At 43.1% G+C, this 26,473-nt stretch overlaps 1 protein-coding gene across 1 annotated transcript in view; it reads left to right on the top strand.

The window, feature by feature from the left end:
* The window catches only part of LOC133043051 (antigen WC1.1-like), a 65,280-nt gene that overhangs the window by 15,985 nt on the left and 22,822 nt on the right, over positions 1-26,473 (top strand). Inside the window, 7 exon segments of the mRNA XM_061123941.1 lie at positions 4,622-4,942; positions 6,810-6,836; positions 8,304-8,624; positions 12,827-13,147; positions 15,795-16,115; positions 19,636-19,956; positions 23,474-23,794. Of these exon segments, the coding sequence (XP_060979924.1) occupies positions 4,622-4,942; positions 6,810-6,836; positions 8,304-8,624; positions 12,827-13,147; positions 15,795-16,115; positions 19,636-19,956; positions 23,474-23,794 (1,953 nt within the window).

Here is a 26,473-nt window from a genome sequence, read left to right as displayed (position 1 = left end):
GCTTCCATGCCCTCCTCTACGGGATCTTCCCGAATCAGGAATGAAAAACTCATGTGTTATGTCTCCTACATTGGCAGACAGATTATTTACCACTAGTTCCACCTGGGAAGCCCTTCCTCGCACCAAGGGCCATAAGAAACACCACACATTTTCCTGAATGCCCTAGAGCCCTCAGAGCAAGAGCAGATTACCCCTTCCATTAATTTCCATTTACTCTTAGATTGCCCTGACCTTTTGTTCCGGTCTTATGAGGTCTTTAACACTTTTAAGATAATTTTTAGTGAATTTATTCCACTTTATTTATTTTCAGCTGACAAGATACCCTCAATAGCTAAGACAACTGTTACTGAGACAATCTCCTGGAACTTAACACAGTAATGAAATCACGTACTTGCTTGTTTTTGTCATCAACTAGGTAAAAGCTACATGAAAATAGGAACATTTTCTTACTTTTTTCCTCATTTACAGCACAAGGCATGCCTCCCAATAGATAATTTTATTATTTTTTGAAATTTTCTTTCATTTTATATTTTAAATTATGAAAGTATGATAACACATTTATAGGAGACTCGGAAAATATGCAACAAAATTGCATATAGTTCCACTATATATTACCATTTTTAAAGTAGATGAGTTAAGATTTTCAGTTGAAGTTGACTATCAAACTCTCAAAAATTTACTGAATGAATAAGCAGAAATGTAGAAGGATATAGTAGACCTGAAAAACACTATGACCCAATTCAACATAATTAAGATTTGCACAGTTTTCACACAGCAACAGGATACAAATTCTATTCAAGTTTCTAGATACTATAAACCAGGAGACACTGGAACATATCCAGGGGCATAAAACAAGGTGCAAAACTTTTCTTGTCTAAAAGTACTGGAATCATACAGAGTCTGTTCTCTTATCACAGTGGAATTATGTTAGAAATATTTGAAAATAACCCACATATTTTCAAGTGCAATGTGACATTTACCAGGAGAGATCTTTGATTTAGCCACTGAAATCCTCAAAAAACTTAAAAGACTCAAAAAACACAGAGAATGACTGAAGAGAAGAAAGCCTTTAAATGAGAAAGTAATATCAAAATGAGAAATTAGCATCAATGATACCCTAAAAATCCCATGTAATTGAAGTTACATTGGGGTTACTTATTGGAAACTCTAAAAATCCCATGTAATTGAAGTTACATTGGGGTTACTTATTGGAAATTAAGTGTCCACTTTTAAGTAATGGGTGTATCTAAGAAGCCATAACCAGGAAAATTAGAAAATGTTTGTAACAGAAAAAAATGAGAAGAAAATTTATCAGAATTTTTTGCATACAGCTGAAACTGCTCAGTGCAACTAAATATTGAACAATATATGAAAACAAATAATGGACACTAGCATAAAATTTTATAAAATTTGAACAAATCTGTACTTTGGTTAGTAATATTGTATCATACGTTAATTTTCCTGTTTTTTTAAAAGCATGGTTAATTTTCTGTTTTTTTAACAACATGGTATCCTCAGAGTGGATTGGAAGTTTCAAGCCTTATTCAAATTTCTTTTAAAAATCACTAAAATAGTATGCTTTCTAGACTTTTAGTAGTAATACTAGATACCAGAATAAATGGAACTATATCAAACTTTGAATGAATATAAATTAGAAATCTAGCATTCTATTCATATTTAGTCAAGCACGTGGAACCAAAATAAATGTTTTAGCTAAGCAAAATTTGAATTTAGCTAAGCAAAAATTCAAAAGCTTTCTAAAATATATACATTACATTATGGGCTTGTGTTCAGTAGCTCAGGCGTGTCCAACTCTTTGTGACCCTATGGACTGTAGCCTCCCAGGCTCCTCTGTTCATGGGATTTTTCCAGGCAAGAATACTGGAGTGGGTTGCCATTTCATCATTTAGGGGATCTTCACCACCCAGGGATTGAACCTGTGTCTCCTGCACCTCCTGTATTGGCAGGCAGATTCTTTTTACTACATTATACATTATATATGTAAACTTTTCCATTACACTTGATAAAGGCTTGAGACAGAACAACAAAAAAAGAGACGGAAAAATTAACAAACATAAACTAAGTGAAATGAGAGCACTGAATATGAAACAGAAAAGGTGAAACAAACTAGGAAAAGATCATATAGTCCAGTTGTTTTAAACATGGATGGATGTTCATTAGAGTTACATCTGAAGCTTTGGAGAAAAAATATACCTGGGCACCTGTATTTTTGAAAAAATTCCAAGATAAATTCTCATGTGCATTGGATTTTAAAAAGTGATTAAGGTTTTTCTCTTAAATGGTAGTTTTAGTAATACAGAATTCTACTACTTTCTGTTGACCAATCATGAAACAGTGGTATTAAAATGAATAATAGCTACATAATCACAATAGTAAAAGATGTTTATCAGTGTTCACAATCAATAGCCAGACAAAAAAATAAAAGATAATTACAATTGCAAGCCATAATAGAAACATGATTAACCTAACAATATAAAATAATTACATACAAATTGGGCAGTTAAATAGAGAGATGTGGTAAGTGGAAGTGCATACATGCACATGTTTTCATCCACCCAGCCAGTCTATTTTTGGATATGAACACACGTCCTTCTATGCTGCCATCTTGAACCAATATCCCTAGATAATTTTATTATTAATAAAACTAGCTTCTCATGAACTTTCAGGATCCTATTTCAATCCTTTACTGTCACTTCAGTGTCAGATTCTAAAACATCTGAGTAAGCATCACAGGACATCTCCCTGTGTCTACTGTCTCTTTCATCTCTTCCCCTTTTATTATTATTTCTTTCTGAGAATGAACCTCTGAAAATCTATGGACTGAACTGTGTCCCTCCATAAAGCATATCTTGAAGACCTAACCCCACAGTCACTGCAGGAGATAGGGCCTTTAGGAAGTAATTGAGGTTAATTAAAGTCAGAAGGATGTGGCCTTAATTTAATAGGTGACATTACAGGGAAAGGAAGAGACAGGCCTCCCTCTCTTTCTCTAAGTGCACATGTCCTAGGAAAGGCCAGGTGAGCACACAGTGAGACAGCTATGGCCTGAAAGCCAAAGAAAGAGGTTTTAGGATAAGCATTGCCTTGCCAGCACCCCTGTGCCTTGGACTTACCAGCCTCCAGCACTCTGATAAAATAAATGAATTTCTGCTGTTTAACCAGCCAGTCTGTGCTATTTTATGTCAGGTGCTGGCCTGAGCCATCTACACACCAGGATCTTCTCTAGTTTAACATTTTCCCAGATGTTCCCTCTGTGATGCACCACTTCTGTTTCCAGAGTGAGAGCACATGGGGCAGGGCGGAGACCGGAGCAGTGTGCGTGGTCCCCAGGGACCACATTTGTTAGATTTTAAGAAAAAATCTCACTTCCTGACCCGAACTCAAAGCTGATGGAGCTGATTCAAGGTCTCAGTAAACTCACTTCTCAGTTCCCGACAAGAAGGCAAGAGCCTGGGACACTGGGTGAGACCTGATATGACAGAGAGAGGTGGTTTGGGTCCCAGTTTGAAGTGAGACCAGGCAGCAAACCTGGTCACACAGGAAGAAGTCTCATCTGGATGAAGCAGAGAAGGCACATGTATAAACCTCCAGCTTGTTCAACCCCTGTCTTCTGACTCTGGAAGGAAGCCTTATATTAGTTATGTGTTGTTGTGCAGCAAATTAGTGCTGAATTTGACAGCTTAAGTCAGCAAACACCTAGTATCTCACACTTTGTGTGGGCCAGAAATGGACATGGCTTACCTGGGTCCTCAGACACATGATTTCTTATAAGGATGTGATCATCTGAAGGTTCAACCAGTGATGGAGATCATCTAAACATACTCACCTGGATGTTGGCAGCATTCAGAACTTGGTGGACTGTTGAACTGAGAACCTCAGTCCCTGGCTGGCTGTTGGCTACAGTCCTGCCTCCATTCCTTTTCATGTGAGTCTCTCCATAAGTTTTCACAACGTGGCAGCTGGTTTCATTAGAGCAAGAGAGGAAGTAAGATAGGTCAACAATGGAGGAACCAGAGTCATCCTGAAACTTAATCTCTTAAGTGACTTCACTTGGGAAAATTTCTTTTGTTGGACGCATGATACTAGGTACATTCGAGCATGGGGATTACACAAGGGTGTGAACACAGGTAACAGAAACATCTGGGACACTTTAGAGCTTGTTACTCCAGCCCTCTGTTCCTAAGCTGGATGAGATGTTCCCTATGGACAGGGACAGAGGCGGAGGATTCCTCCCTGGATCCCAGCCATGAGCTGTAACTGAGACAGAGAAGCTGGGCCCTAATAGCCTTGGGCACATCTACAGAGAGGGCAGCATCCAGAGTCTCTGAAGGCCTGTCCTCGGTGGTGTCCCTGGAGCTGGTTCTACAGGCTCATGAGAAATACTTGGTCCCTCCCTTCCTGCTCCAGGTTCAGTGATGGCACATTGGGAGATTTGTGTTGGCCATGGTGGCAATATTTATACCACAGAAGTCAAATAGTGCTGTTTAAGAAGTGTTTATTTTCAGACATCAGAATCTTCTTTTTTTAAATACTTGTCAGCATACTACCACATGGTCTCCTAAAATCTCTCCTGTGTCCCATGTCTGTGTCTGTCTTGCAGCTCTAGAGGTGAGGCTGAAGGATGGAACCCACCACTGTGAGGGGAGAGTGGAAGTGAAGCACCAAGGAGAATGGGGCACAGTGAATGATCACAACTGGAGCTTGGAGGAGGCACACGTGGTGTGCAGACAGCTGGGATGTGGAGCTGCCATTGATGCTCCTGGAGGGGCTTATTTTGGACCAGGGATTGGCCCCATTTGGTTTCATTCTACTAACTGCAAAGGGACAGAGTCAATGCTCACAGTGTGCAGTTATCCTTCTCTTAAAGACTATCATCCTGAGGGCTTTTCCCATGACCAGGATGCTGGAGCAGTCTGCTCAGGTAAGTCTTGTCTGGTCTGGGAGGGCATCCCCAGTAGGTAAAGCCCTAGTCTCATTCCCAGAGTAGCTGTGAGACTATGGATCACAGCCTTTAGAATGTACTTGAGTGAAGATTCCACTCACACAATGATTCCTTCAACATTAGGTGCTCAAAGCAACATAAGGATATGCTTGTTCCTGGAGAGAAAGGCTCCAGACCCATAGTAACTGGTCCCTCCAGTCTCTCTGATGTGTCATAAGAGGCAGAGGAGTGAGCTTAAATGTTTCATGCAGGTACAACTTCCAGGTTGGACCTCTAAGAACTCAGTTCAACATGGTCACTTTTTGTTTTCTTTTTGAGATGGTCAGTCAAGTGCAGCTGTAAGAAGGGATGCAAGAGAGGTGCAGGCAAACACAGTTCATTATACTCACAGATCTTAGAGTGACAGATATCATCTTATGGGTAATGAGGCAGTTACCAGTAGACAAGGGTCAACCTAGAAGTGAAGACCACAAGGAGGGAGTGGACACCCATGAACAAGTGACAGTGCTGGAGGTCAGGGTGGAGTTACACAAGGAAAAGGTGAGAGGGGATTTCACTGGTGCATCTGAATGTCACTAGGTCACAGGGGAGGCAAGATGGGGAGGTTTGTGTCAGGGGATCGTCTCATCACACTAATGTATCCAATCACCTGGGTGGGGAGCTCACATCTTATTTGTGGGGATGTTGACGCTGCAGGAAAACCTCAGGTTTGACAATTACAACAACTGGAACAAAACTAAGGACCCTGAAGTTAAGATAACTTGAAATGATACATATAAGGTCTCAATCCTATCTATGTGTATTTGACCTGAGGCAAGGTTAAACTAGAATATAACTGGGTGGTCACAGTGTTTGCCAGAGATGTTCCCAGTTCTTTTTAGAATGTTTGATGAACTGTCCAGGACATAAATTCCATCATAATGGCTGGAACTGAGGAAGTTATTATCAGATATCTCAGCAAAGTCACTACTAGAGGTGGTTGGGTCTTAGGAATGGGAACTCCCAGCTGCTAGGAAGCAAACTGGTGATGGGATGAAGATGCAAGAATTGCATGAAGGAAGACTGGGGATCAAGGTTCAGGTCAAGTCCCACATTCACCACAGTTTCTGTGTTATACTTCCTTCATGCTCTCATCCTTCCTGATTTGTCCTCTATGTCTTTATGTGGGAGTCACTTCTGAGCTCTGTGGAAGTTCTGGCCTTTCAAGTTTGTAGAATAGACTATGAGAAATTTTTATAATATGGAATCTATTTCTTTAGCAAATATAAGACTATGTAGCTATCTCTCTTTTTTTTTTTTTTCATACCAGAGTTAGCCTATGTGGGGGAGGTGCCAGTTATAGACACACATGTAGTGGTGGGCCCCCAAGAAGGCAGCAAGGGCCTGGGCCATGGAGGGGCTCCCTGGCAGCCTGGGGGGCTTTAGCCCTCCATGTACTCTCCCATGGCTGCACTCTGTCCTCTGGGCACGCACACTGCAGTGGAGCCTGCTGACGGGTGTCAGGCTGGTGGGATTCGAATGCACAGTTGGAGGGTCTAGCCATGAGCACATGTATGGTCCTGGGCTCACACCTTGACTTTAGACAAGTGTCTTGCCAGAGAACTGAGCTGATTGCCAGTGCTATTCCTGGGCTCTGGAGGAAGTGAAGGTAGAGATACTCTTGGTCTGATGTCAGTGAATGTGCCTACAAGGTGGGTAATCTGCTGAAATCTCCAGGAGGTCTGCAGCATTAGTTTCTTCAGGGGTGTGATCTGCTGAATTTGTCTACAGAGCAGGACACTGTGAACTGCAGTTGTTCCTGTTGTGTGACAGCTACTGTAACCCCTTCTTTTCTTCCTTATTCCAGGTCTTTATATGTGTCTCAGCTTTGCAGGTGAGGTGAAATGGAAGAACTACCTTCACATGTTGCCCCACAAGGCCAGGACCCTATTTACTAGGCCTGCTCTTACATCCCTGGCAAGGGGAAACTCTCTTGGCATCGAATAATTCTGGCTTGGGGGATGGAATGCTGGCAAAATGATGATGTCTTTGTGTTGCTAAAATTTCTGAGGAGGACTACTGTTGACTCTAGAACTGTATTTGTTGGCAGATAACTGTCTAATTGTTGAGGTTTCTATGGGGATAAAGTCTGCTGTCTACTACATCATCATTTTCATGCTGTCACTTTCCAGGGTTTTATTCTTTAAAAGAGAAGTTGTGAGTATAAAGTTTTAAATTTGCATTTTTATACCACATCTAAGTCTTCAGTCTACTTAATATTGGCTTCTCATATTCTGAGCAACTTAGTGTAGATGTTTTTCAATTTTAGGTAATGCGCACTAAGTCTTTATGTTAATATTTTTCTCTTTGTCAATTTCCTGATATTTCTGATCATTTTAGAAAGAATAAGCTAGGTTGTAAAGTATTAGCAAATAATCCAAATTTATCTGCACAGGATGGGATCTATTCAGTTTGGCAGGCCCTCTGCTTATGATAATTTTTTAAGCACCCAGGTTGATGAATTCCCCATTATCTTATTATTGTACCACTTCAACACAACCCCGCAAGAAAAATACACTGGCTTGTAAATGTTTCTCTGTGGAAATGGCATCATTGGTTATCATACTTAATTGTATAAGTCAGATCATGTGGTTATGCTTCCTTTCAAATAGACAAGAAAGCATTAGTTATTCCATGTGCTCAGGAAAAGAGAATTTTACTTATCACTAAACAGGAGTGGTGTTTAGGTCAGTGATGTGCCTACAAATTAATAGCTTTTCATATGTGTTCCCTTAGTTTTATTGCACTTATTAACTCTAAGGCTTGGTATCTGTCATCAATTCTGCAAAATTCTCAGCCAATATTTTTCAAATATGGTATTGGATTACACAAGGACATGAACACCAGGTGGCATGAATAACCGGGACACTTTAGAGCCTGTTACCCCAGTCCTCTGTTCCTAAGCTGGATGAGATGCTCCCTATGGACAGGGAAGGAGAGGGATGATTCCTCCCTGGATCCTGGGCCATGAGCTATAACTGAGATGGGAAAGCTGGGCCCTAGCAGCCTTGGGCAGCATCCAGAGTCTCTGAAGGCCTGTCTTCAGTGGTGTCCCTTGAGCTGGTCCAGCAGGCTCATGAGAAATACCTGGTGCCTCCCTTCCTGCTCCAGGTTCAGTGATGGCACATTGGAAGCTTTGAGTTGGCCAAAGTGGGAACGTTTATATCACAGAAGTCAAAAAATGCTATTCACCAGTACTTTTTTCCCCCTCAGAGAGAAGATTTTTTAAATATTTAATTGCATACCACTGCATTGTCTCCTAAAATCTCCCCTGTGTCCTGTGTCTGTGTCTCTCTTGCAGATTTGGAGCTGAGGCTGATGGATGGAGACCACCCCTGTGAGGGGAGAGTGGAAGTAAAGCACCAAGGAGCATGGGGCACAGTGAATGATTACAATTGGAACATGGAGGAGGCACGTGTGGTGTGCAGAGAGTTGAGGTGTGGAACTGCAGTTGATGCTCCCAAAGGATCTAAATTTGGACCAGGAATTGGACCCATTTGGTTTCACTATATTTACTGCAAAGGGCAGGAGTCAGCTATCACCGAGTGTAGTTATCCTGTTGTTATGGACCATCATCCTGAGGGCCATTCCCACAACAAGGATGCTGGAGCAGTCTGCTCAGGTAGGTCCTGTCTGGTCTGGGAGGGGCTTCCCTTCAGGAAACCTTTCAGTTTTATTCCCAGATTAACTACAAGCATATGGATTACAGCCTTTAGAACATACTTGGGTGAAGATTTCACTCACACTGTGATTTCGTGAATGTTAGATGCTCAAAAAAACAAAAGGACTTGCTTGGCTCTGGAGAGGAAATCTCCAGACCCATAGTCACTGGTCCCTCCAGTCTTTGTGATATGTCATAGAAGTCAGGAGGAAGAAAGTGAAAGTTTTACTTGTTCAGTTGTGTCCAACTCTTTGCCACTCCCTGGACTGGAGACCACCAAGCTCCTCTGTCCATGGGATTTTCCAGACAAGAATACTGAAGTGGGTTGCCATTCCCTTCTACAGAGGACCTTTCTGACGCAGGGTTTGAACCCAGGTCTGCAGGAGGGTGAGCTCAAATGTTTCATGCATGTACAACTTTTGGGTTGGACCTGTATGCATTTGGTCCATCATGGTAGCTTGTTGTGTTCTTTCATGAGATGGCCAGACAAGTATGACTAAAAGAAAGGATACAGAAAAGGTGCAGGCAGACATAGTTTATTTTACTCACAGATCCTAGAGAGAGTATCATCAGGTTGTTATATGGGGGAGGTACCAATAGAACTAGCTCAGGCCAGAAGCAGTGACCCAAAATGGGTGTTAAGACCCATGAACCAGTGACAGTGCTGAGAGTCAGGGTGAAGTGACAGAAAGAAAGTGATGAGGGTTTTCACTGGTGCATCTGAAGGTCACTAGGTCACAGAGGAGGACAGGATGTGGGATTTGTGGCAGGAGCTAGGCTCATCACTGTGCACCTGCTCACCTGGATGAAGAGCTCGCATCCTATCTGCGGGGATGCTGAGGGAAAAGGAAAACCCGAGGTTTGACAATTACAACACAAAAGCTCAAGCAAAGCTAATGTCAGTTAAGGTTAGGTAAACTTGAAATGATACAGAAGGTCCCAATGTTGTCTACGTGTAATTGACCTGGGTCAAGGTGGCAACTAGAATGTGAGTGGTCACAGTGTTTGCCAGAGATGTTGCCAGGTGTGATCAGAATGTTTGATGAATTTTCCAGGGCATAAATCCCACCACAATAGCTGGAATAAGGAAGATAATACCAGATATCATGGCAAAGTCCTTATAGAGGTGGTTGGATCTCAGGAAAGGATCCTTCCAGCAGCTGAGGTGGTGGGACATGGGAGCTCTGAGGACATCTGCAGTAGGTCCTTAGGAGGCACAGCCAATCAGTTCTCTGTGTTTTGTTGGGGAAGATCATTGGAAAAGTGATCTTTTCCAACCTCACCTTTAGCAGATCTTTGATAATACTCTTGAGGCTCCTGGCTTCCCTAGTGGCTCAGGTGGTAAAGAAACTGCCTGTAAGGCAGGAGACCCTGGTTCAATCCCTGGGTTGGGAAGATCCCCTGCAGAAGAAAATGGCTACCCACGCCAGTATTCTTGCCTGGAGAATCCCATGGACAGAGGAGCCTGGTGGGTTATAGTCTGTGGTGTCACAAAGAGTTTAGACACAGCTGAACAACTAACACTTTCACCTGAGGCTGCTAAGAAAGTAATTCTTTTCCTTTGTTTAAATCTCTTTTTTTGAGATATGATTAACATACAAAAAGCTGTACCTAGTTACTATTTGGAGAAGGCAATGGCACCCCACTCCAGTACTCTTGCCTGGAAAATCCCATGGACGGAGGAGCCTGGTGGGCTGCAGTCCATGGGGTAGCTGAGAGTCGGATACAACTGAGCGACTTCACTGTCACTTTTCACTTTCATGCATTGGAGAAGGAAATGGTAACCCACTCCAGTGTTCTTACCTGGAGAATCCCAGGGATGGGGGAGCCTGGTGGGCTGCTGTCTATGGGGTCGCACAGAGTTGGACACGACTGAAGCGACTTAGCAGCAGCAGCAGTTACTATTTACAACCTGATGAGTTTGGAGATCTGTATACATCTGTGAAACAATTATCACAACCTATGTCATAAACCTGTTAATCTACTCATAAGTTTTCTTCATCCTCTTTTATTACAGTGTTACCACTAAAAACAAATTTTGAAAGGGCATTTGAGTTTCAGTAGTAATTTTTGTTTTCATAAAACTGGTTTTCTAGCATTTCAAGTATGATGAAACCATTTCTAGCAAAATGGTGAAGGGGTGAGGATGTAAGGACTGCAGGAGGGAAGACTGGGATCATGATCCAGGTCAGCTCCCACATTCACCACAGCCTCTGTGTTACACTTCCTCCCTGTCCTCATTCCTTCCTGCCCTCTCTTCCTTTATCTCGATGTGGAGTTGTTCCAGAGCTCTGTGGAAGTGCTGACCCTTGAAAGTTGCAGTTTTTTTGTGGGAAATTTTTATATGAAATCTATTTCTTTCACAAATACTTCTACTCAGATTTGTTTTCTGTTTTGGTTTTTTGGGGTACCAAATTTAGTCTGTATAGGGGAGGTGCCAGTTATAGACACACATGTAGTGGTGGAGACCCAAGAAGGCAGCAAGGGCCTGGGCCATCGAAGGGCTCCCTGGCAGCCTGGGGGACTCTGGCTCTCCATGTGCTCTCCCATGGCTGCACTCTCTTCCCCGGGCCTGAGCACTGCAGTGGAGCCTGCTGACGGGTGTCAGGCTGGTGGGATTCAAGTGCACAGTTGGAGGGTCTAGCCATGAGTGCATGCATGGTGTTGGGGTGAGCACCTTGTGTTTAGACTAGTGTCTTGCAGATGATGCAAGGGCCATGAACTTGGGCAAACTTCGGGACATGGTGAGGAACAGGGATGCCTGGCTTGCTGCAGTCCATGGGGTCGCAAAGAGGCAGACATGACTGGGCGACTGAACAAAAACTTGCACTTGTTCAGCCAGAAAGCTGAGCTTGTTGCCAGTGCTGTTGCTGGGCTCTGGAGGAAGTGAAGCTGGAGATACTCTGGATCTGATGTCAGTGAATATGTTACCAGGGTGGGTGATCTGGTGAAATCTGCAGGAGGTCTGCAGCATTGGTTTCTTCAGGGGCAGAATCTGCTGAATTTGCTTACAGAGCAGGACTCTGTGAACTGCAGTTGTTCCTGTTGTGTGGCAGCTGCTGTAGCCCCTTCTTTTCTTCCTTATTCCAGGTCTTTATATGTGTCTCAGCTTTGTGGGTCTGGGTGAGGTGAAATGGAAGAACTACCTTCACATGTTGCCCCACAAGGCCAGAACTCTGGCTTATCAGCCTGCTCTGATGTTCTTGGCAAGGGGAACTCTCTTGGCATCGAATGATGCTGGCTTGGGGGATGGAATGATACTGGCAAAATGATGATATCTTTGTGTTGCTAAAAGTTATTAAGAGGATTCCAGATTTGTCCAGAGTTGTTTCCATCTGTAGATAGCTGCATAATTGTTGATCTTTTTTGGGGGGATGGAAGCGCCTGTCTCCTACATCATCAATTTGGTGAAGTCACTTTCCAGGGCTTTATTCTTTAAAAGAGTGTTTTTTGATTATAGAGTTTGAGATTGGCAATTTTTCTTAGTGTATTTGAGGCTTCAGTTTACTCGTTATTTGTTTCTCATGTTCTTAGGGACTTAGGTTTTAGTGTAACTGCTTTGCAATTTGAGGTAATATATGCTAAGTCTCTATCTTAATATTTTCTCTTTCTTAATTTTCTTCTATTTCTTATAACTATAGCCAAAGTAAGCCAGGTTATAATGTACTAACTAATAGCTATTATTTTTCTCACATGACATATTGTATTCAGTTTTCCAGGGTCTCTGTTTATCGTAATTTATCAAGCACCAGGTTGTTGAATGTCCTACCATATTGTTATGCTACCATCTTAACAAAACGCTGCAAGATTTTCCTTAGTAGAAAATATATTGACTGTTAAATGTTTCTTTGTAAAAGTGACATTATTTGTTCTCACACTTCATGGGATAAGTCAGATTACATGGTTATGCTTCATTTCAAATAAGCAAGAAACTATTAGTATTTCCATGTGCCTAATTATTGTTGTTCAGTTGGTAAGTCATTTCCAACTCTCTGTGACTCCATGGACTACAGAAGGCCAGGCTTCCCTCTTCTTCACTATCTCATGGAGTTTGCTCAAACTCATGTGCATTTTCAGAAATCAGATATCCCATTTTTTAATACTTACCAGTAGACCACTTCATGGCCTCCTAAAATGTCTCCTGTGTCCTTGTCCCTCTGCAGCTCTGGAGGTGAGGCTGAAGGATGGAGCCCACCACTGTGAGGGGAGAGTGGAAGTGAAGCACCAAGGAGAGTGGGGCACAGTGAATGATCAGAACTGGAGCATGGAGGAGGCACAGGTGGTGTGCAGACAGCTGAAGTGTGGAGCTGCCACTGATGCTCCCAGAGGGGCTTATTTGGGATCAGGGACTGGCCCCATTTGGTTTCAGTATATTTACTGCAATGGGACAGAGTCACTGCCCACTCAGTGTAGTTATCCTCCTCTTAAAGACCATCGTCCTGAGGGTCTTTCCCATGACGGGGATGCTGGAGCAGTGTGCTCAGGTAAGTCCTGTCCGGTCTGGGAAGGAATTTCCAGCAGGAAAAGCCTCAATCTCTTTCTGGGAATAACATGAGAATACAGGTCACACCCATTAGTACATTCGTGGCTGAGGATCCCAGTGATTTCTTGAACATTAGGTGCTCAAAGAAACATCAGGAGTTACTTGGCCATGGAGAAAAAGTCTCCAGACCTGTAGTCACTGGTCCCTCCAGTCTCTGTGACATGTCATAGGAGGCATGAAAGTGAGTTCAAATGTTTCATACATGTGCTGCTGCTGGATTGGACCTCTATGATTTAGGTTCACCATGGTAGCCTGTTGTATTCTTCCATGAGATGGTCAGAAAAGTATGGTTATAACAAGGGATAGAAGAGAGGTGCATAAACAAAGTTTATGATATTCACAGATCCTAGAGAGACATCCTAGAAAGTTTTATTAGGTGGGTACATGGGGAGGTGCCAAGAGATCAGGCTCAATGAAGCAGTGGAGACACAAAAGAGAGAGTGAAGACCCATGGAGAAGTGACAATACTTGGGGTCCAGGTGTAGCTATACTATGAAATGATGTGAGAGGATTTCATGGGTGCATTTGAAGGTCACTGGGTCACAGGGGAGGACAAGATGGGGGATTTGTGTCAGGGGCTAGTCTCATCACACTCATCACTCTCCCCACCTGCTCACCTGGGTGGGGAGCTCACATCCTATTTGTGGGGATGTTGAGGCTGCAGGAAAACCTGAAGTTTGACAATTGCAACACAGTAGCTGCAGCAAAACTAAGGGCAGTGAGGTTACAAGAACCTGACATGATACATAACACGGGCTCAATCCAGTCTAAATGTATTTGAACTGAGCCAAGGTAGAAATTAGAATGTGATTGGGTGATCACAGTGTTTGCCAGAGGTATTCCCATTTGTTATCAAAATGTTTGATGAATTGTCCAGGACATCAATCCTATCAGAATAGCTGAAACTGAGGAAGAAATGATCAGACATCACAACAAGTTCCCTAATAGAGCTGATTGGTCTTAAAAAAGGGCCATGCCAGATGCTGGCATGTGGGACAGGGGAGGACATTAGGACACCTGCATCAGGTCTTGGCAGCCATGGACAAACAGCTCCTGGGTGCTAAACTGGGGAAGATTGTTGGAAAAGTGATCTTCCCAATCTTCAGAAATCTGATAAAATAAGTGTGTTTTTGTTATTTAACCAGCCAATCTGTGGTATCTTGTGGTAGGCACCAGCTGGAGACTTCTAACGCATGAGGATCTTTTCCAGTTCAGTATTTCTCCACATGTTCCTCTCTTTGATTCACTACTGCTGGTTTCAGAGTGAAGCATATGGGGCCAGGCGAGACCTGAGCAGTGTGAATGGTGTCCCCAGGGACCACATCTCATTAGGTTATAAGAAAAATCCTCATTTTCTTACATGAATTCAAAGCTAATGAAGATGATTCAAGGTCTCAATAAATTCACTTTTCAGTTCCCGACAGGAAGGCAGGAGCCTGGGACACTGGGTGAGACCTAGCCCTAGCGTGACAGAGACAGGCGGTTTGGGTCCCAGTTCCAGGTGGGACCAGGCAGCAGACCTGGTTACACAGGAAGAAGTCTTGTCTGAATGAAGTAGTGAAGGTTGATGTATAACCCTCCAGCTTGTTCACCCCCTGTCTTCTGACTCTGGAGGGAAACCCTATATTAGTTTTGTGTTGCTATACAGCAAATTATTGCTGAATTTGGCAGCTTAAGTCAGCAAACACCTAGTATCTCACACTTTCTGTGGGTTAGGAATTGACATGACTTAATGGGGTCCTTGGACTCAGGATGTCTCACAAGGATGCAATCAGCTGAAGGTTCACTCAGGGGAGGATATCGTCCAACATGCTCACCTGAACGTTGGCAGCATTCAGACCTTGGTGGACTGTTGAACTGAGAGTCACAGTCCCTGGCTGGCTGTTGATTAGAGGCCTGCCTCCCTTTCTTGTCATAGGTGTCTCTCCAAATTAGATCACAATGTGGCAGCTGGCTTCATCAGAGCAGGAGCGAGAGCAAGAAAGTTCAGCAAGGGAGAAACCATACTCATCTTGAAACCTAATCTAATTGACATTTCATCACTTTTACCAAATTCCATTTGTTAGATACACATTACTAGGTACATTAGAGTGTGGGGATTATACAAGGACAGGAACACCAGGCGGCAGGAATAATCAGGACACTTTAGAGCCTGTTACCCCAGCCCTCTATTCCTAAGATGGATGAGATGCTCCCTATGGACAGGAATGGAGAGGGAGGATTCCTCCCTGGATCCCAGCCATGAGCTGAAACTGAGACGGGGAAGCTGGGTCCTAGTAGCCTTGGGCACATCTACAGGGAGGGCAGCATGCAGAGTCTCTGAAGGCCTGTCCTCGGTGGTGTCCCTGGAGCTGGTTCTGCATGCTCCTGAGAAATACCTGGTGCCTCCTTTCCTGCTCCATATTCAGTGACGGCACATTGGGAGCTTAGAGTTGGCCATGATGGCAATATTTCTACCATAAAGGTCAAGAAATGCTATTCACAGGGCTTTGTTTTCAGACACCAGAATTTTCCTTTTTTTAGTACTTACCAGTATACTACCACATGATCTCCTAAAATTTCTGCTCTGTTCTGTGTCTGTCTTGCAGCTTTGGAGGTGAGGCTGAAGGATGGAACCCACAGCTGTGAGGGAAGAGTGGAAGTGAAGCACCAAGGAAAATGGGGCACAGTGAATGATCTGAATTGGAGCTTGGGGGAAGCAACTGTGGTGTGCAGACAGCTGGGGTGTGGAGCGGCCATTAGTGCTTCCAGGGGGGCTTATTTTGGACCAGGGATTGGCCCCATTTGGTTTAAGTATACTTATTGCAAAGGGACAGAGTCAGTGCTCACAGACTGCACTTATCCTGTTCTTAAAGACTATCGTCCTGAGGGCCTTTCCCATGACCAGGATGCTGGAGCAGTCTGCTCAGGTAAGTCCTGCCTGGTCTGGGATGGTATCCCTTGTAGGAAAATCCCCAGGTCTCATTTCCACAGTAAATTTGAGACTATGGATCACAGCCTTTAGAACACACTTGGGTGAAAATTCCCCTCACACAGTAATACCTTAAATATTAGGTGCTCAAAGGAACATAAAGACTTGCTTGGCCCTGGAGAGAAAGTCTCCAGACCCATAGTCACTGGTCCCTCAAGTCTCTGTGATGTGTCATAGGAGACAGGGAGGTGAGCTCAAGTGTTTCATACATGTACAACTGCCAGGTTGGACCTGTATGAATTAATTTCATCATGGTAGCTTTTTCTATTCTTTCATGAGATGGTCAGACAAGAAGGAACACATGGGAGATTCAGACAAACATATTCCATTATATTCACAGATCCTAGAGAGACAGATATCATCAGGTGGGTAATGAGGGAGGTACCAATTGATAAGATAAATCTAGAAGTGAGGACCAAAGAAGGGAGTGGATATCCGTGAACAAGTGACATTACTGGGGGTCTGGGTGGTGTCACACAAGGAAAAGGCAAGGGAGGACTTCACTGGTGCATTTGAATGTCATTAGGTCACAGTGAAGGATGAGAAGAGGAATTTATAGCAGGGAATAGACTCACCACTCTGGTGCACCTGATTGTTTGGGTGGGACGCTCACATCCTATTTGTAGGGATGTTGAGGCTGCAGGAAAACCTGAAATTCAACAATTATGATACAGAAACTGGACAGTGGGGTTAAAAGAACTTGAAATGATATATAATAAGGGATTGATTTTTTCTATGTTATTTGATCTGAGCCAAGGTGGAAACTAGAATGTGATTGGGTGGTCACAGTATTTGAGAGAAATGTTCCCAGTTGTTTCAGAGTGTTTGATGCACTTTCCAGGGTATACGTGTGTGAGTGCTCATTCACTTCAGTTGTCATATTTGACTTTGCAATCCAATGGACTATAGCCCACAAAACTCCTCAGTCCATGGGAATCTCCAAGCAAAAATATAGGAGGGCTTCCAGGCCCTCCTTTAGGGGATCTTCTCAACCCAGGGACTCAACATTTGTCTCCTGCATTGCAGGCAGATTCTTTACCACAGAGTCATCAGAGATGTCCTTCCAGGGTATAAACCCACCACAATAGCTGGAATGAGGAAGATAATATAAAATATCACGGCGAAGTCCCTAATAGAGATGGTTGGGTCTCAAGAAAGTATTCTCCCAGCAGCTGAGGTGGTGGGACAGGGGAGCTCTGAGAACATCAGCAGTAAGTCCTTAGCAGGCACAGCCAATCAGTTCTCTGTGTTTTATTGAGGAAGATCATTGGAAAAGTGATCTTTTCCAACCTCACCTTTAACAGATCTTTGATGATACTCTTGAGTCTGTTAAGACAACAGTTCTTTTCTTTTTAAAACTCCTTTGTTGAGGTATGATTGACATACCAAAAGCCATACATAGTTAATATTTACAGCTTTTGAGTTTGGACATCGGTATATATCTGTGTAATCATTACCAAAGTCTATGCCATAAGCCTGAACATCTCCTCAAAAAGTTTTCCTTCATCCTGTTTATTACCATGTTATGATTAAAAAGAATTAGTTTCAAAGGGCACTTGATTTCAGTTAAGAATTATTGGTTTAAGAAAGTTTTTTTCTAACATTTCAAGTAGCTGTCCTTATGGTCACAATGTCATAATCATGGTTCCAACTGTGGATCAACTTGTGGAAACATTACAAGTAGCCCTGCCTTATTTTGAATAGTCAGCCAGTAAATAGAAATAGACTGAATTGTTGAAATTTTGAATCATATTGGAGCTTCTAATATTGCAGTTTTAAGAAAAGTTATGTTTTGATATTAACTCCAGGTAGGATATACTTTAAAATATAAGGATTTGAGAGTGTTCTGGCACTTAAACCCTGACTGTGGTTTTTACTCCCCGATGATGTTGCTATAACTTAAGCTATGACATTTTTATGAACTGTTGCAATTTCCTTCTATTAATTTTAGTCACCAGTTTCCTCCTACTGGCTTGTATTTTCTGTATTTTCAGGAACAATGGTTAGTGATGTGATGGTAGGCAAATGTGGTGGTGATGCAGCAGAGATAAGATTAGAACAGAATGACTTTTCATTATTTTAATTGAAATTCAACTTTTGGAGCTTCTTTCTCTTAATCATATGAGTTGAGCATGGAAGAGAAATTTTATCCTCTGCAGTGGATTTTTAGAAGTGATGAATTGTGTTTAGGAGAAATCGCACTGTGGAAACAATGATATGCTGTAGTCCATTTGGTCCCAAAAGGTTGGACATGAGTGAGCGACTGAATGACAATAATAATGTAGAGGAGCGTGTATGAATTAAGGAATAGATTTCAGGCCGTTCAGGAGACAGATTTGGGAGGAGATTCACTAGCTGAAAAAGACTGAGGTGTTAAAGTGCTGAATGGGGAAGGGATGAAGATGCACGGAATGCAGGAGGGAAGACTGGGGGCCATGATCCAGGTCAACTTCCACGTTCATCACAGCCTCTCTATTTCACTTGCTTCCTGCCCTCTCTTCCTTTGTGCTGATATAGGAGTCATTTCTGAGTTCTGTGGAAGTGCTGGCCATTGAAAATGGCAGTTTTCTTTGTGTGATATTCTTATAATCTAGAATCTATCTCTTCAGATGTCTCACAAGGTGCAATCATCTGAAGGTTCAACCAGGGATGGATATCATGCAAATGTTCTCACCTCGATGTTGGCAGCGTTTAGACCTTTGGCTAGCTCTTTGACTGAGTGTCTCAGTCCCTTTCCAGTTGTTGATAGAAGCCTGCCTCCATTCCTTGTCATGAGGGTCTTTTCATACACAGCTCACAGAATGGCAGCTGGCATCATTAAAGCAAGAGAGAGAATATTATAAGTCACCAAGGGGAAACCAGAGTTGTCTTGAAACCTAATCTAACTGACATCTCACCACTTTGCAAATTGCTTTTGTAGATATATGTTACTAGGTACATTTTTGTCTGGGGATTAGACGTCTAATCCAGGGATTAGATGAACACCAGGTGACAGGAATAACCTGGACACTTTAGAGCCTGTTACCCCAGCCCTCTGCTCCTAAGTTGGATGAGATGCTCTGTATGGACAGGGAAGGAGAGGGAGGATTCCTCCCTGGATCCCGGGACAGGAGCAGTAATTGAGATGGGGAAGTTGGGCCCTAGTACCCTTGGGCACATCTACAGGGAGGGCAGAATCCAGAGTCTCTGAAGGCCTGTCCTCGGTGGTGTCCCTGGAGCTGGTGTTACAGGCTTGTGAGAAATACCTGGCACCTTCCTTCCTGCTCCATGTTCAGTGATGGCACATTGGGAGCTTACACTTAGCCATGGTGGGAATGTTTCTACCACAAAGGTCAAGAAATGCTATTCACAGGCATTTGTTTTCAGACATCAGAGTATTCGTATTTTAATAATTACCAGCATTCCACTGCATGATCTGCTAAAATCTCTTGTGTCCTGTGTCTGTGTCTGTCTTACAGCTCTGGAGGTGAGGCTGAAGGATGGAGCCCACAGGTGTGAGGGGAGAGTAGAAGTGAAGCACCAAGGAGAATGGGGCACAGTGAATGATCACAACTGGAGTATGGAGGAGGCAGCTGTGGTGTGCAGACAGCTGGGGTGTGGAGGTGTTGTTGATGCTCCCAAAGGGGCTAAATTTGGACCAGGAATTGGACCCATTTGGTTTCATTATATTTACTGCAAAGGGCCAGAGTCAGCTATCACCAAGTGTAGTTATCCTTCTGTGAAAGACCATTGTCCAGAGGGCCATTCCCATGACAAGGATGCTGGAGCAGTCTGCTCAGGTAAGTGCTGTCTGATCCAAAAGGGAATTCCCAAAAGGAGAAGCTTCAGTCTCATTCCCAGAATAACTATGAGAATATGGGTCACAGCCTTTAGAACATTCTTGGGTGAAGATTCCAGTGATCCAGTGATTCCTTGAAGGTTAGGTGCTCAAGGGAGCAGAAGGGCTTGCTTGTCCCTGGAGAGAAAGTCTCCACACCTATTGCTACTAAGCACTTCCAGGCTCTGTGGTCTTCATAGGAGGCAGGGAGGTGAGGTCAAATGCTTCATGCAGGTACAGCTGCCAGACTGGACTTCTGTGAATTAGGTTTATTATGGTAGCTTGCTGTATTCTTTCATGGGATGGTCAGACAATTGCAACTCCAAGAGGGGATGTAGGAGAGGTGCAGGCAAACAAAGTGCATTATATTCCCAAGTCCTAGAGAGACAGAGTGCCAGCAGGTGGGTACATGGGAGAGGGACCAATAGGAAAGTCGTAAAACAGGAGTGGTGACCCAAAATGGGGGATGAAGACCTGTGAACAAGATACAGTATGGGGGTTGGGTGGAATTACAGAAGGAAGAGACATGAGGGTATTTCACTGATGCATTTGAATGTCACTAGGTCACAAGGGAGGACAAGAGTGGATTTGTGTCAGGTGGTAATCTCATCGTCCTGGTGCACCTGGTCACCTGAGTGGGGAGCTCACTTCCTATTTGCGGGGATGTTGAGGCTGCAAGAAAACCTGAAGCTTGACAATTACAACACAGAAACTAAAGCAAACCTAAGGATAGTGAGGTTAAGAGAGCATGAAAGGATACATAATGACTCAGTCCTGTCTAAGTGTATTTGACCTGAGACAAGGAGGAAATTAGAATGTGATTGGATGGTTAGAGTATTTTGGCAGACACTTCCAGTTATTATAGGAATGTTTGATGAATTGTCCAGGACGTTAACCTGATGAAAATAGCCTGATGAATAAGATATTATCACATATAATCGCAAATTCTCTAATACTGGTGGTTGGTCTTAGGAAAGTGTCATGCCATCTGATGATACAGTGACACAGGGGACATTGTCACTAAGAATTTAGCAGCCACGGTAGGTCAACTATTTGGTGTTATGTTGGGGAAGATCACGAAAAGTAATTTTTTTTCCAACCGCACCTTTAGCAGATGTTTGATGATACTCTTGAGGTCTCTAAGGAAACATTTCTTTCTTTTTAAAAAAATTCCTTTATTTTTAAGTATTTTAAGTATGACTGACACAAAAACTGTACATAGTTAATATTTACAACTTTTGAGTTTGGAGATCAATATACATCTGTGTAATCACTCCCACAATTTATGTCATAAGACTTTTCATCTCCTCAAAAGTTTTCCTTCATCCTCTTTATTACCATGTTACGATTAAAAAGAATTATTTTCAAAGGGCATTTGATTTCAGTTAGGAATTATCGGTTTAGGAAAACTTGTTTTCTAGCATTTCAAGTAACCATTCTTTTTGTCAAAATGTCATAATCATGTTTCCAACTGTAGATAGACTTGTGGAGGCACTACAGGTGGCCCTGCCTTATTTTGATAAATCAGTCAGTAAATAATAATGGACTGAACTTTTGAAATTTTGAGCCATATTGGAGCTTTTAATGTTGCAATTTAAGAAAATTTACGTATTGATATTAACTCCAACTAGGATATACTTTATCTTTTATACTATCCTCACTTATCTTTATTACCATCATAGATGAGACTCACAGGTCTATGAACTGAACTGTGTCCCTTCAATGTTCCTATATTGAAGTCCTACTTCCCACTGTGACTGCACCAGAGATAGAGCCTGTAGGAATTAACTGAAGTTAAATAAGACCATAAGGATGTAGCCCTAATCCAATATATGACATTATAAGAAGAGGATGAGACACATCTCCCTCCCTCTCTCTGGGTGCCCATAACCTAGAAAAGGCCAGGTGAGCACACAGTGAGGGAGTTGTGGCCTGCACGTCCAGAGAAGAGGACTCAGAATGAGACCTTGCCAGCCCTGTGACCATGGACTTACCAGACTCCAGAACTGTGATCAGATAAATGCATTTCTGTTGTTTAACCAGTTAGTCTGTGATATTTTGTCATGGTGACCTGCCTGATCTGACTACACATCAGGATCTCCTCCAGTTAATTTCCCCAGATGTTCCCTCTGTGATGCACCTCTTCTGTTTCCAGAGTAAAAGGACAGGGGGCAGGGCTTAGACTTAAGCAGTGTGAATGGTGCTCCAGGGACCACATCTCATTAGATTATAAGAAAAATTCTCACTTTCTGACCTGAATTCAAAGCTAATGGAGCTGATTCAAGGTCTCAGGAAACTCACTTCTCAGTTCCCTACAGGAAGGCAGGAGCCTGGGACACTGGGTGAGACCTGATGTGACAGAAAGAGGTGGTTTGGGTCCCAGTTCTGCTTGGGACCAAGCAGCAGACCTGGTCACACAGGAAGAAGTCTCATCTGGATGAAGTAGTGAAGGCTCGTGTATAACCCTCCAGCTTGTTCACCCCCTGTATTCTGACTCTGGAGGGAAGTCATGCATCAGTTACATGTTGTTGTGCAGCAAATTACTGCTGAACTTGGCCGCTTAAGTCAGCAAACACCTAGTATCTCACACTTTATGTGGGCCAGGAATGGACATGGCTTACCTGGGTCCTCTGACTCAGGATGTCTACAAGGATGCAGTCATCTGAAGGTTCAAGCAGGGGTGGATATCATCCAACATACTCACCTGAATGCTGGAAGCTATTTAACTGTTTAACTGAGAGCCTCTGTCCCTAGGTGACTGTTGGCTAGAGGCCTGCCTCCATTTCTTGTCATGAGGATCTCCCCATAAGTTTTCACAAAGTGGCAGCTGGCTTCAACAGGGAAAGAGAGAGAGCAGGAAGGTCAACAAGGGAGAAACCAGAGTCATCTTGAAACCTAGCCTAACTGATGTTTCAACACTTTTGTCAAATTCCATTTATTAGATGCAAGTTTCTAGGTACATTTGAGCATGGGGATTACACAAGGATGTGAACACAGATGGCAGGAATAACTGGGACATTTAAGAGCCTGTTACCCCAGCCCTCTGTTCTTAAGCTGGATGAGATGCTTCCTATGGACAGGGAAGGAGAGGGAGGATTCCTCCCTGGATCCTGGGTCATGCTCTGTAACTGAGATGGGAAAGCTGGGCCCTAGTAGCCTTGGGCACATCTACAGGGAGGGCAGCATCCAGAGTGTCTGAAGGCCTGTCCTCGGTGGTGTCCCTGGAGCTGGTTCTATAGACTCATGAGAAATACCTGGTGCCTTCCTTCCTGCTCCATGTTCAGTGATGACACATTGGGAGCTTAGAGTTGGGTCAGCAGGAAAATTTATACCACAGAGGTCAACAAATGCTATTCACAGTGATTTCCCCCCCCAGAGATTAGAATATTCATTTTTTTAATACTTAACCAGCATACTATTTCATGCTCTTGTAAAATTTCTTCTATGAACCATTTCCTGTGTCTGTGTCTGCCTTGCAGCTCTGGAAATGAGACTGAAGGATGGAGCCCACCGCTGTGAGGGGAGAGTGGAAGTGAAGCACCAAGGAGAATGGGGCACAGTGAATGATCTAAATTGGAGCTTGGAGGAAGCATCTGTGGTGTGCAGACAGCTGGGGTGTGGAACTGCTGTTGATGCTCCCAAAGGGGCTAAATTTGGACCAGGAATTGGACCCATTTGGTTTCACTATATTTACTGCAAAGGGCCAGAGTCAGCGATCACCGAGTGTAGTTACCCTACTGTGAAAGACCATCGTCCAGAGGGCCATTCCCATGACAAGGATGCTGGAGCAGTCTGCTCAGGTAAGTGCTGTCTGGTCCAAAAGGGAATCCCCAGCAGGAGAAGCCTCCCAGTCTCATTCCCAGACTAACTATGAGAATATGGATCACAGCCTTTAGGAAAGTCTTGGCTGAAGATTCCAATGATCCAGTGACTCCTTGAATGTTAGGTGTTCAAGGGAGCAGAAGGGCTTGCTTGTCCCTGGAGAGAAAGCAAAAGCCATACTCATCAGTCACTGAACCCTTCCAGTCATGTGGTCTTCATAGGAGGAAGAGAGATGAGGTCAAATGCTTCATACATGTACAACTGCCAGGCTGAACTTCTAGGATTTAAGTTCATCATGATAGCTTGTATTCTTTCATGGGACGGTCAGACAAGTGCAGTTACATGAGGGGGACATAGGAGAGGTGCGGGCAAACCAAGTGTATTATACTCCCAAGTCCTAGAGAGACAGAGTGCCAGTGGGTGGGTACATGGGAGAGGGACCAATAGAAAATCCTTAAAACAGGAGTGGTGACCCAAAATGGGGTGTGAAGATCCATGAACAAGTTACAGTACTCAGGGTCAGGGTTTAGTTACACTATAAAGGTTTGAGGTGATATCATTGATGCATTTGAAGGTCACTGGGTCATAGGGAAGAAAAAGATGGAGGATTTGTGTCAGGGGATTGTCTCACAGTGGTGTACCTCCTCACCTAGGTGGGGAGCTCACATCCTATTTGTGGGAATGTTGAAGCTGCAGGAAAACCTGAAGTTTGATAATTACAACACAGAAGCTGGAGCAAAACTAAGGGCAGTGAGGTTAAGAGAGTATTACTGATACATAATAAGTGCTCTATCCTGCCTAAGTGTATTTGACCTGAGCCAAGGTGGAAATTAGAATGTGATTGGGTGGTCACAGTTTTTGTCAGAGATATTTCCAGTTATTATATAAATGTTTGATGAATTGTTCAGGACATTAATCCCAAGCTAATAGCCAGAATTGAGGTAATATTATCATATATCCCTTCAAATTCTCTGATACCACTGGTTGGGTCTCAGGAACATGTTATGCCACCCGATGAGAAGGTGAGACAAGGGAGCCCTGAGGAATCTGTAGTGGGTCCTTAGCAGCCACATTCAATCAGCTCTCTGTGTTATGTTGGGAAGGTCATTGGAAAAATGATCTTTTCCAATCTCACCTTCAGCAAATTTTTGATGATATTAGTTGAGGACTCTAAGAAAATAAAAGGCAATGATCCAGAAGAAGCAGGTAAGATTGAGAAGATGTGGCAAGAATACTCAGAGAACCAGTACAAAAAAGGTCTTAATAACCTGGATAACCACGATGGTGTGGTCACTCAACTAGAGCCAGACATCCTGAAGTCTGAAGTCAAGTGGGCCTTAGGAAGCGTAACTATGAACAAAGCTAGTAAAGGTGATGGAATTTCAGCTGAACTTCTTAAAATCCTAAAAGATGATATTAAAGTGTTGCACTCAATATGTCAGCAGTTTGGAAAACTCAGGAATGGCCATAAGACTGAAAAGGTTAGTTTTAATTCCAATCCCCAAAAAGTGCAATGCCAGAGAACATTCAAGTGAAAGTGAAAGTGAAGTCACTCAGTCATGTCTGACTCTTTGCGACCCCATGGACTGTAGCCCACCAGGCTCCTCTATCCATGGAATTTTCTAGGCAGGAGTACTGAAGTGGGTTGCCATTTCCTTCTCCAGGGGATCTTCCCAATCTAGGGATTGAACCCGGGTCTACCGCACTGCAGGCAGATGCTTTACCATCTGAGCCACCAGGGAATCCCTGAGAACATTCAAACTACTGTACAATTTTCCTCATTTCACATGCTAGTAAGGTTATGCTCAAAATCCTTCAAGGTAGGCTTTAGCAGTATGTGAATGAAGAACTTCCAGATGTACAGGTTGGGCATAGAAAAGGCAGAGAAACCAGAGATCAAACTGTCAACATTCATTTGATCATAGAGAAAGCAAGGGAATTACAGAAAAACATCCATATCTGCTTCATTGACTATGGGAAAGCCTTTGATGTATGGACCACAATGAACTGTGGAAAATTCTTAAAGAGAGGAATACTGGACCACCTTACCTGCCTCCTGAGAAATCTGTATGCAAGACAAGAAGTGACAGTTAAAACCAGATATGGAACAATGGACTGGTTCAAAATTGGGAAAGGAGTACATCAAGGTTGTATATTGTCATCCTGCTTAATTAACTTTTATGCAGAGTACAATATGCAAAATGCTGGGCTTGATGAAGCTCAAGTTGGAATCAAGATTGCCAGGAGAAATATCAACAACCTCTGATATGCAGATATCACTCTAATGGCAGAACATGAAGAGGAACTAAAGAACCCCTTGATGAGGGTGAAAGAGAAGAGTGAAAAATCTGGCTTAAAACGCAATAGTCAAAAAACTTAAGATCATGGCATCTGCTCCCATCACTTCATGGCAAACAGAAGAGAAAAAAGTAGAAGCAGTGACAGATTTTATTTTATTAGACTCCAAAATCATTGCAGATGGTAACTGCAGCCATAAAATTAAAAAAAAAAAAAAACAAAAAAACTTGCTCCTTGGAAGAAAAGCTATGATAAACCTAGACAATGTATGCCAGAGGCATCACTTTGCCAACAAAGGTCCATGTAGATGAAGCTATGGTTTTTCAAGTAATTATGTATGGATGTTCAAGCTGGACCAC

This window comes from Dama dama, chromosome 22 (assembly GCF_033118175.1).
Source record: "Dama dama isolate Ldn47 chromosome 22, ASM3311817v1, whole genome shotgun sequence".
Lineage (NCBI taxonomy): Eukaryota > Metazoa > Chordata > Mammalia > Artiodactyla > Cervidae > Dama > Dama dama.
Note: the sequence above shows the minus strand (reverse complement) of the source record. Positions and strands in the feature narration are given on the sequence as shown.